The sequence below is a fragment of the Chaetomium tenue genome (assembly GCF_020726465.1).
Source record: "Chaetomium tenue strain MPI-SDFR-AT-0079 chromosome Unknown F5144scaffold_7, whole genome shotgun sequence".
Lineage (NCBI taxonomy): Eukaryota > Fungi > Ascomycota > Sordariomycetes > Sordariales > Chaetomiaceae > Chaetomium > Chaetomium tenue.
Genome location: NW_027117335.1, coordinates 2,025,658 through 2,037,461, shown reverse-complemented (window position 1 = coordinate 2,037,461; position 11,804 = coordinate 2,025,658). Strand labels below are relative to the sequence as shown.

At 54.3% G+C, this 11,804-nt stretch overlaps 2 protein-coding genes across 2 annotated transcripts; both read left to right on the top strand.

Annotated features, from left to right (window-relative positions):
* Positions 1-328: 328 nt before the first annotated feature.
* Positions 329-5,452, top strand: F5144DRAFT_624230 (P-loop containing nucleoside triphosphate hydrolase protein). The gene is made up of 4 exons (XM_066792190.1): positions 329-1,166; positions 1,217-1,913; positions 1,963-4,644; positions 4,744-5,452. The coding sequence occupies exons 1-4, from the start codon at positions 434-436 to the stop codon at positions 5,066-5,068; spliced, it is 4,437 nt and encodes a 1,478-aa protein (XP_066639135.1). The 5' UTR covers positions 329-433; the 3' UTR covers positions 5,069-5,452.
* Positions 5,453-6,126: 674 nt separating this feature from the next.
* Positions 6,127-6,420, top strand: F5144DRAFT_607060 (uncharacterized protein; the record flags this gene model as incomplete). Its single annotated transcript, XM_066791527.1, has 2 exons — positions 6,127-6,222; positions 6,307-6,420. The coding sequence occupies 2 exons, from the start codon at positions 6,127-6,129 to the stop codon at positions 6,418-6,420; spliced, it is 210 nt and encodes a 69-aa protein (XP_066639134.1).
* Positions 6,421-11,804: the final 5,384 nt, after the last annotated feature.

Genomic DNA, 11,804 nt, shown 5'->3' with positions numbered 1-11,804 from the left:
GGGGTTTGTTTACAGTCCGACACCGCGATCCTTGCTTACAGACTGCGATGAATTGGGAAGTATCCTCGACGGATTGACCAGGCCTTTGCCCTCTAGGTTCCAGTTTCGCTTTTTTTGTTCCCATTTAGCGTTTAGGTTCCTTGATAACCAACCCTGGGGACTGGCGATCCACCATTCATTAGTTCGGCGAGCTCGCGCACATGCCACTGTGGGAATAGCGACCCCCACATTCATTGTTGTGGGGTGCAGTCCCTGAAACGGTAGGCGGTCGTGTCCCGCATCCTAAACCCTGGAAGCCTGCTGCCCGAGTGGTAAAAATTCCGGGCATCTTCAGGCCTTACTGACGTCTTGGTCGGTGGAAACAACCCCGGCCATTCTCCGCTTTACAACTCACTTGTCGGCATCGCGTTTTCTCGAGCAGAATCTCGTCGCTATGGCCGGCAAGAAGAAGGCAAAGAAGCCCGCTGCCAACCCTGCGCGAGGATTCGCGACCACCTCCATCGCGTCAAAGGCCCGAGTCGACCCCGCTGAAGATCCGGGCGATAATACCCCGGCCGGCAACGTGAATGATGCCGCCCCGCCAACAAATGATGCCCCGCAACCGGCGACCAACAACACCAAGACCGAACAGAAAGCGCCAGCAGAACAGCTGAGCCCCGAGGAATTTGAGAGGCAGTTGGAAGAGTCGGAATTACAGCTTCTGGTTGAAAAATGTGCACAGAAAGTTAGGAAGGATTCCCAACGGCAGAAGACGCGGCTCGAAACCGACCGGCGGCTGCTCCGGGGCGCCGCCGAAACCCTCAACATTAAAAAATGGCTGCCCCAAGAGTTGATGGACCATATCCTGGGTCTCATACAAGCGGAGGGCCGATTTGCAGCTTCCAGTGTTTCATCCGAGGGCGCAACTAGTAGACTACCCCCAGAAGAAGACTTGATAATTCGGCTGTGGACCCTGCAGGAGACGCTGGAGAACTCGGGGTTTCCAGAGGACAGGATACAGCCGGCACTGCAGTTCGTTTTGGATATCGCCCCAAATATTCCATACAATTCCAGGAGCGAGTTGATCTGGGGGCTGGAAGAGGTGCTGGACTGGTTTGCGAGGGAGTGCTCCAAGGAAGAGCTCCCGGATTACTCGGGGCGCAAAACTGGATCCAAATCCCAAGCAGGTATGGAAACGTGCCTGTCGCATTTTGCATCTCTGACAGTATTGATGTAGATACACCCACCGATACGCCTCCGAGGTCAGGGACACCTTTCGAGATCGATCCTCGGCTGGGTACCAAGTTGAAGGGTGGCGCACTCAATCGGTCACGCCCGGCTTCCCCGAAACGGCCAACTGTTACCTTTGACGAAGAAATTGAACCGGATCAGCTGCTTCCCTTCTACCTCGAGACCAAGACGAAGTTGTTTGAGATCCAGCGTCCTCGCCAAGATACAAGCAAGCGCAAGGGGGCGAAGGAGAAGCCCGCCAGTTCTGATGACCCGGAAGAAGCGTTGTTGCTGGCGAAGATTTCTCGTGTCGAGAAGGACGTTTTGTTCGATAAGTATGTGGCTGAGCAGCAATGGAGAAATAAGAGGATAGTGCTAGAGAAGGAGTACGCTGCGGCAAGAGCAGAGGAGAAAAATAAGGAGACATCGGAGGAGACGCCGGAGGAGGCCCCAGCGCCAGACGACCCGAGCGATGTCAACGCGGAAGCCGAGCGCATCGCAGCTGAAATTCTCGCCGAAGATGACGATGACGAGACGTTGGCCGATTTGTTCGCGACGCTACCGGTCAGCGAGGTTGACCCTGTGACGGGCAAGACCAACACCGTGATGAATGGAGCGGATGGGTCGAAACTCATTATCCGGGACTTTGGAAAATGGACCGGAGTAACTCCAATGCGGGTTTTGGAAGAGGCCTGCAGATCTAGGTTGGAGTTCCTGATCGGCCCGGTGTGAGGTTCCGCTAACAATGTGTAGGGACTCATCTGTAAAGATATCGTACCATCTCCTTTCGGACGTCGCTTTCGCAAATCGACACGCCGTCAATATCGTCTGGTCGAAACCACAAGAGGTCCCGCCCGCCCCCGAGATCCCCGAGCTTGAAGTATTCACATCGCCCACCCAATTTGTCTACAAGATGCAAACCATCGCCACACCTGATGTCAAGCAGTCCGAAGCCTTTATCGCCACAGCTGCACTATTTTGCGTCTTCGGCTTCTCGGCTAAGGAGGAGAAGGTGGCGCTCAGGTTACCTGCCGCGTGGAAGGACCTGTGGTCTGAGTATTCCGAGGCCAAGAAGAACAAGCTTGACGCAGCAGACCGCGACGTCCTGAGGCATATCCGAGATCTCGTGCGCAAGAGGGTGGAGCAAGAGCTGGAGGACGGCGTGCTCATTCAGGGTTTCAAGGGCCGCGGCCAGTCTAAGAGCCAAATAGACTCGGATCAGTCAGACCAAGAACGGGCGAAGCGACAGCCTTACGGGCCCGAATACTACCAGAACATCTGGCTGCAAAAGAGCAGCTCGCCAAGATATCAGCACATGCTAGCATCACGCACGCAGCTACCCATGTGGCAGTTCCGGCAACAAGTGGTCGATATTGTCGACAAACACCAGGTGGTTATTATCTGCGGCGAGACAGGATGCGGCAAGAGTACCCAAGTGCCTTCGTTCTTGCTAGAACACCAGCTGCTCCAAGGCAAACCTTGCAAGATATATTGCACAGAACCGCGGCGTATCTCAGCCATCTCCCTAGCACGCCGTGTGAGTGAGGAACTCGGCGAAACCAAGTCAGAGCTTGGTACGAATCGGTCTCTTGTTGGCTATTCCATCCGGCTTGAGTCGAACACCGCTCGGGAGACCCGACTTGTCTACGCCACCACCGGTATTGTCATGCGCATGTTGGAGGGATCCAACGACCTAGCAGACATCACCCATTTGGTGCTCGACGAAGTCCACGAGCGCTCTATCGACAGCGACTTCCTGCTGATCGTGTTGAAGAAGTTGCTGGTGCGGAGGAAAGACCTCAAGGTCGTGCTGATGTCGGCCACGGTTGATGCTGAACGTTTCTCCAACTACCTGGATGGCGCGCCTGTCCTGACGGTTCCGGGGCGAACTTTCCCCGTCCGAGTTGCATACCTTGAGGACGCGATCGAGTTGACGGGGTATACCGTTGACCAGCGGAACCAAGAGAAGCTCACAGAACTTGATGACGATGTGGAACCCGAGGTTGATACACCGTCGAAGCCCGAGTTGCTCAAGGGGCTGAAGAACTATTCGGCCCGCACTCGAAACACGCTCGCTCAGATGGACGAATACCGAATGGAGTACGATTTGATCGTACAGCTGATCTCGAGGATTGCCGTTGACCCAGATCATGCCTCGTTCAGCAAAGCCATTCTGGTCTTCCTCCCCGGTATTGCTGAAATCCGCACCCTCAACGACATGCTTCTTGGGGATCGCACTTTCGCCGAGAATTGGCTCGTGTATCCGATGCACTCCTCCATTGCTAGCGAGGAGCAAGAAGCGGCCTTCCTTGTCCCGCCACCAGGCATGCGCAAGATTGTGCTGGCCACCAATATTGCCGAGACGGGTATCACTATCCCTGACGTGACATGCGTCATTGACGCGGGCAAGCACCGAGAGATGCGTTTTGATGAGAGGCGGCAGTTGTCACGGCTCATTGACTCGTTCATCTCGCGTGCCAATGCGAAGCAACGACGTGGCCGCGCTGGACGTGTTCAGGAGGGTCTTTGCTTCCACCTTTTCACCAAGTATCGGCATGATACATCGATGAACGACCAGCAAACACCTGAGATGCTGCGTCTGTCACTTCAAGATCTGGCCATTCGCGTTAAGATTTGTAAGATTGGTGGCATTGAGGAGACTTTGAGCCAGGCACTGGACCCGCCGTCGGCCAAGAATATCCGCCGCGCGATTGATGCTCTTGTCGATGTTCGTGCCTTGACAGCCACTACCGAGGAGCTAACGCCACTTGGTCTCCAACTTGCACGCCTCCCGCTTGATGTCTTCCTCGGAAAGCTCATCCTCATGGGTGCTGTCTTCAAGTGCCTTGATATGGCCATCACTGTGGCCGCCATCCTCTCCTCAAAATCCCCATTTGTGGCGCCGTTTGGTCAACGAAACCAAGCCGACACTATTCGTAGGGGTTTCCGCAAGGGCGACTCAGACCTACTAACAGTCTACAACGCCTACACAGCCTGGAAGCGCGTTTGCCAATCCACAACATCCGGCGGCGCCGAGTTCCAGTTCTGTCGCAAGAACTTCCTCGCATCCCAAACACTCGCCAATATCGAAGACCTCAAGGGTCAACTGCTCGTCGCTGTTGCCGACTCTGGCTTTTTGCAGCTCACCGAAACCGAGCGCCAGGCGCTTAGGAAGCTACGCTTCAGCGGCCGACGGCGCCACCAGGCCTTCTTCGACGTCCCCAAACGCGTTAACAGCAACAGCGACAACGAGGTTGTCGCGCAATCCGTGATTGCCTGGAGTTTCTACCCCAAGCTCCTCGTCCGTGACCCCGGCAGCAAGGGCTTACGCAATGTCGGCAACAACCAGTCCATCAGCCTGCACCCGAGCAGCGTCAACAAGGGCTTCAACGACATCCGCTGGCTAAGCTACTACCACATTATGCAATCCAAAGCGTAAGTTCACCACCCACACCCCCACACTCCCCATTCCCCTCAACAACCCCCTTCTTCTCACCCACCCCCAACTAACTCCCCCGCCCCCCACATCCTTAGATTCTACAATGCGCACGAAACCACCGCGACCGACCCCTTCGCAGTCGCGCTCCTCTGCGGCGACGTGCGCGCGGACCTGTATGCGGGGGTGTTCGTGCTGGACGGCAACCGCGCGCGCTTCGCGCTGCCCGACTGGAAGTCGGTGCTGGTGCTCAAGGTGCTGCGCGCCCGCCTGCGCGAGATGCTCACCCGCTGCTTCCGCCACCCGGGCCGCCTGCCCACCGCCCAGCACGAGCGCTGGCTCGAGGTCTGGCAGCGCGTCTTTGCCCTCGCGCAGGAGAACCGCGTCAAGGCGGCGGCGGCCGCTGCCGCGGCGGAGCGCTAGAGGCGCTGTTGAGTGGGGCGGGGGCGGGCTGGGCGATGCTATGCTATGCGGGGGTGGGTTGTTGTTGTTGTTGTTGTTGTCTTGTCGGTACTGTGTTGTGGGGGCTGCTCGGGTTTGGGAGGCTGTCCCCTCGTTTTGTGGGAAGAGCGGTCGCTGGAGGGTCTGGTCCTGCCTTCGGGAAGGTGGAAAGGGTGACGGGGGGTTGGACATGCACGGCTGTTGGGGAGTTTGTGTTCTTTAGAGAGGGCCATGGATACCTAGAGCCGGCTACCCGGCGAATGCATTGCATGCGGTATTGTAAGGTAATAGATCTAGTTTCCCTGGCTGCTTTGGCTGTAGCCAAAGCCTCCAGTGGAACATTGAAGTTGTTTTGGCCAGATCCTTGTATTGTTGTTAATGTTCGTTAATGGTTGGTTCACGCCTGGATCGTCTGGCTTGCCTTCTCCCATTCCATACACACTTTTTACTTTTCGTTTCCCCCATTTATGGCCATTTTAGCCCTTGCTTACGTCCGTTGTCGAGTTTTTACCTCTTCTTTTCTACTAACTAGCTAACAATACTGCGATCCCATTTCTCCTTTTTATCTTTTCTTCCTCTCCCTCCCTGCACCCACCCCTCCCTGATCTCCAGGCACAGCGCCCTCTTCAGCCGAGGCCGGTTCAGCCCTGAAACCCGGTTCCCTGTTCCTGCGAATCAAATCGCTTGCTGATGTCACACACTTCGCCAGCCACCGAACCGACCAATCTGGGGGTCCCACGAGAATTTCAATATCCCCTAACCCAAGTCAGGCGGCCTTCTTCAGCCCTCGACCTCATGCATCTCCCGAAGCAGGCGCTTACATACAAATTACCAGCCCCCGTCTCACACCGCAACTCTATTTCAACCTCCTTCCTGTCCTCGGATCTCCCCTGTCCCACCACAACTATTTTCCTCGGTCACCACTGCATCACAACACCGTCCTCACCTGCAAACAATCTCACCAACGCCTCACACTTGTAGTTGCACACTCACAAACCCACGAATCGCACCGCCATTGACTTATCTCAAAAAAGCCCAAAATGCCGACCGTCGATGAGCCCAAGCTGCAAGCGCCCATGGAGGCCGCCAACCCCGCACCGCTGCAAGACGGCAAGACTATCGTCGCAACGCAACCGGTGAGGCATTATTTCATCCCCTGGATTTCGTCCCAAACAGCACATACCCAGGTAGATTGGCAGTACACTGACCTGTTTCTCTAGCGATCTGAGCCGCGCCCGACCATGGGGAACGAGATGACGCTGCGCGGCGGCGGCATGACGCACTATTGTGGTTTCTCGTGTTGCAAGGGCCGGTGCAACTTCCGTTTGTGCTGAGCGGAGTGAATGTGGTGGGACGTGATGTGCGCAGAGCAGAGTAGGGTGGAGAGGGTCCGGGGGGTCCAAAGTCTCAGGGGGTCACGGCACTTATGAGCAGTCGTCCCTTTTATTTAGTCCACATCAAATCGGTCATCCTCGACAAACTAATACGGTACAAAGCCAAACTCTTCCCATCTTTTGTTTGCTTTTGCAGCATCATTTCCCATTCCTTCGCGGCGATGAGAACCAGAAATAAGAAGCGTACCGTCCTGCCCGTGGATGGTAAAGTAATAGTATATAGTATATCCTTTGAGGGAACGGCGGCGTCGCGTAGAGCTTGATCAATCTTAAGGATCAGACGTACGGTCTGCTCCTCCAAAGGCTTCGACCTACTACAGGTACCTAGTTAACCTCCCCATTACGGTTTCGGGGCTTCTATTGAACTTGGGCCTGCTTTGCAAACACCTTCCACCAACGGTATATTAGGTTAGTCGTTACGTCAACCGTGTTTGCACGTGTATACATACACTGTTCTTTTCTTTCTCTTTTCTTTTCTTTTCTCTTTTCTTTTTTTTCCTTTTTCTTTCCTTTTCTTTTCTTCTTCTTCTTCTTCTTCTTCTTCTTCTTTTGTACGCCGCGAAAGCGCTGGATTTAACCTACATAGCTAAGCAAAACGGCAGCGGACTAATGGACCCCATTAGTTTGTCGAGGATGGCTGATTTGATGTGGACTAAATACAAGAGACGACTGTTCATAAGTGCCGTGACCCCCCCCCCCCCCCCCCCTGAGACTCGATAATGGTGCTATTGTTGGTCGAGTCGCGCCTCTAGAATGAATCCATTCTGTGTGTGGTTCAGGTAAGTAGGAAGAGACGCTCTCTTTCCCCTCGGACTACACTGGTCATCATCCTCGGACGACATTTATAATTACCTCCGATGCCCACTACTCAGTAGCCACAAACAACAGAACCGCCTTCACTAGATCTATAGTAGCATCCAGCCCTTCCGAGCTTTGCGTCATAAAGTGATGCCTCTTAGCGATCCCACCAGAACGCCTTGAGTTGTAGCGAACCAATATAGTGCTGACCTAGCTGATCATACCGCCCGCGTGAGGCCGTGAATTCGTTTCGGAATACGCAAGAAAAAAGATAGGTAGTTAAAGTGGCAAAACAGTGCTTCCCAACCGTGATAAGCTAAACTAAACTACTTGGTCCTTCTCAACCTGGTTCTCCAAGTTTTCGTGTGGCTATTCTATGGCATAAGGATGGAAGTCTCTGTCTTTCTATGGAGAACCCCTGCTAGAAGAACAGCTAGCGGGGAAAGCCGATTGTTAGAGGGACGCCCCCATTTTAGAGACTAGGACGGGTCGGCGTCCCACGATCCTTGCACCCCTACTAAGTATTGCCAGCGAAAGTTTCGCTCCCGGCAATGTTCTGCGTGAGATGGATCTGCCACCGGCGTCAATACAGCCGGACTTGGAAAAGGTCACATGGGTAATGGACTGCCCCCCCGTGATAGCTCTTCGGCCAGCAAAAGGGAAAGTCGCCTAGTTACAACTATTTGCCTTCAACTTAATCATACAACCTCATACAGGCCGGGAAAGGGTTTGCACGCTCTTGGCGCTTGGAAATACATGTGGTGGCCTCCCGGTCCCGCATGAGGCCAGGAAATCCCTTTTGTGTATTTAACCTTCTTCAATCCCCCAGCCTTAAGTTGAGGGGATATGTTGGAAAGTCATGGCACCGGAAACGGTCATGACACCCGGAAACGGACAGGTACCGGAAACGGATTCATGGCATCTGGCACCACAAAGATCCGGATAACCACGGGTTAACTTAAGGAGACAAAGGAGAGATTTAGGATAAAGCCACCTGCTCTCAAGAGCTCTGAGAGGAGAAAAAGATAGAACCAGAGATAAATTAATCACTTCTGAATGGCTTATGAGCACCTCAAATTATTGTTGTAAGCTCTCATCATATGTGCAATAACTTTGAAATCGTGGCTGTTGGTCTTCCAACAGTTATGAGCCCGGCTCGCAACAAAGCTTCCCACAATCAATCCGACGCAACAGTCACGAACATCCGTTTATTCGTTTGACAACCACCGTAACCGCGACAATGACCTCGACGGAAAACATAGTAAAGCTTACCGGCCCGGAGAGCTGGAAGGAGTGGAACCTGCGCTTTATCAACCTGGCGCAGGATAACCAGCTCTGGGAACTCATTAACCCTGCAAGCGCTTCCAGAGGCGACTTCATGGAGCGACCGACCGAACCAAGATTCACAGATTACCCGAAACTCCTGGACACGCCCGCTTCGAGTACGCGCAACTCAAGCACAACAGCCGCAGGCAGCACACAGCTCACCGATACGGAAGGAGCACCTCGCAACCTTTCAGAAATGACTACGGCGGGGAAGGAACAATACCGCCAAGATGTGACTAACTTCCAGTTCAACTGGCGACGATACGAGACCCAAGGCCAAAGAATCAGTAACGTGAGCAACTGGGTTCAGAAAACAGTTGCCACCCACATCTACAATGCAACCTGCAAGCACGATAAACAGCTTCATGAGTGGTATGATGCCCTCAAGGAGCGTGCGGGAACCGACAATCTCGAAGACCTTCGCCAAGCGCTTGAGCACTACAACACCGCCATCAAGACCCTCATCCGCAAGCCAAAAGATGTACAAGGCTGGCTTTCAAATTGGGAAACAGCCATCAGTGAAGCCCAAGAGGCTAAAGTGCCGGGCACCGAAAACTCCCAGATGTGGTGGTTGCAATTCGAAGCAGCCATCAGGGGTGCAGGATATGAATCCTGGTGCGAAGCATACGCCACCAGCAACCAGGCGCTCATCGACAACAACAAGATTACCGTCCACAAGTTGGTGAAGGACTTTCGCGAGCGCCTCCGAAAAGATGGGGATTCCAAGCCACGCATTATCTCCAAGGGTGCGTTTGTTACTTTTGCGGGACAGACCTCTGACGAGGAAGAGCACGACTTGGGCCCTCGCCGCTCGCGGTACAATCCAACACCACGGAAGAGCAAGAGTCGCAGCCCGCCTCCTCAATTTAAGAAGCGTCGAAACAACGATGATCCAACATCTGGCTGCCCTGCTTGTGATAGAAAACACGGTCTCGAAGAATGCTGGGCAGCTCGCCCAGAGATTCGACCCGAACATCGATATCCGTCGCGGACTGCCGAAGCACTCGCCCGGGAGCGTATAAAGCACGACTCAGAACTTCGAAAGCAAGTTGAGCGTCTCAGGAAACGTGTCAAGGTGGAGGAAAAGGATACTGCACGGCCTCTCAAGAGCGCACTCAAGGAAAGTAATTCTCAGTCGCGCATTGAAGAGGAACATTGACTAGCCGATGCGCCCGCTAAGGTCAGCGCCTGCCTCCTGACCATTGCGACGGCGTTTACAGGCAGCGAATACGCTCTCAAGAACTCGACGATTCTCGACTCGGGCGCCACTATTCACGTTTGCAACCAGATCAGCCGCTTCAACCACTTCCGCACTGCTTCAGAAAAGCACTACCTTTGGGCAGGAGAAGGAAAAATCCGTATCCATGGGTACGGCGATGTCGACATCTGTTTGAAGACCCCACTCAACGGCAAGCAACTACTGCGTTTGATAAACGTAGCATACGTTCCAGAATTCACAACAAACGTCGCCTCGCTCAGAAGGCTTCGAGAGCAGGGCATTCAGTGGGACACACGCCCTCGTACGACACTTCTCAGAAACTCGGACGGCAGGATCTTCGGCATTGTAGAGGACCATTTTGACCAGTTCGTACTCGAGTATATCCCGGAAGCACTCAGCCATGCCGCGTTCTTTACACGCCGCAACCGATTCAATTCCTGGACCCAGAGACGCCCACAGAAGGCGGAAGCGTATCGCTGGCACCTACGACTTGGCCATCCCGGACCGGGAGCCCTCGAACATCTGGTGAACAGCACGCAAGGCGTCAGGATCAAGGGTATCACGACCACCGAGTGCGACTCGTGTGCAAAGGGTAAAATGCACCGCAAAGATCACCGCGCGCCGCGCGACCTCACAGAATTCCGCCCAGGAGAGAAACTCGCCCTCGATTTCCACGATTTCGAACCGGATGAAGCCGGTTACAACTCGCTCCTGCTGGTCGTCGACAGGATCTCGGGTTACTTGTGGGATTTCTACATGAAGGACCGGAAAACCGACACGGTCATTACGGCACTCCACGAACTGCTTGGCATACTCGAACGCCAATACGAGATCAAGGTAAAAGTTGTGGAAAGCGACAACGAGATCATCTCGAAGTTGCCCAGGGTAAAACGCTACTTGGAAAGCAGGCACATCCGCACCGAACCATCACCGGGAGACACACAAGCCCTTAATGGTGCTGCTGAGCGCTCCTGGAGGACCATCAAGGAACAACTCACCGCCATGCGTGACAGTTCGAAGCTCCCGAACGCCCTGTGGAGGGAGATCAGCAAGGCCGCAGTATACTTGCTTAACCGCACGCCTCGGAGACGCCTTGACTGGAAAACGCCGTTCGAGATCTTCCATTCGAAGGGAGATGCGCGCCGAAAGCCCGATATGACTAATTTGCGAACGTACGGCTGTAAAGCATATGCGATGACCACCACGGCGATGCGGAAGGAGGAGCGCCTTAAGCGCTTCAACCCAAAAGCGTGGATCGGATACCTCGTCGGGTACACCTCGTCCAACACGTTCCGCATCTGGAATCCGGTCCTCAACAAGGTTGTGACCATGCGAGATGTGATCTTCGACGAAGAAGAAACGTTCAGTGGTGCGCTCGAAGAGCTTCGTGAAGACATCCGAGAGCTTGATCTAGATGAGTTGTCCACCCTGCTACAAGAATATGCCCTCCCAAAGGTAGCTGAAGAACAGGTTAACCCAGCGCTCGCACCTCGGGGGGTGGAGGAAGCCCTCCTGGACTCGACGGAAGAGATCCAAGACACAATCATCGTTCGCACAGCCTCTGACCCGCAAACCGGCCAAGCTGTGGAACCGATTTCTCATGCAGACACAGCCCATAATAGCCCGCAAACCGGCCAAGCTGTGACACTAGGAGCCTCTCGCCTGCAAACCGGCCAAGCTCCGGGAAGCTCTTGCGATGACGATCGCTATCTTCCCATTTCTGCAGAAGCTGTCGTAGCTTCAGAATCCACGATGGCTCCCACAGCCAGCCAAAACACCAGCGAGTCAGTAGGAAAGCTTAATACCGAGACGCAGGTTGAGCTTCTTCCTACGCCACCTCCTTCTCCACCAGCTGCTCTGTTGGCTGCAGTGTTGATTGGGTCCGCGCACCAAACGGACATGGGGCTCTGTCCAGGAGGAACGCTTGGGAATGCCAGAGAGGCGCTCTCGCAGGGTTCTGTTGCTGTTCAACACGGCGCGT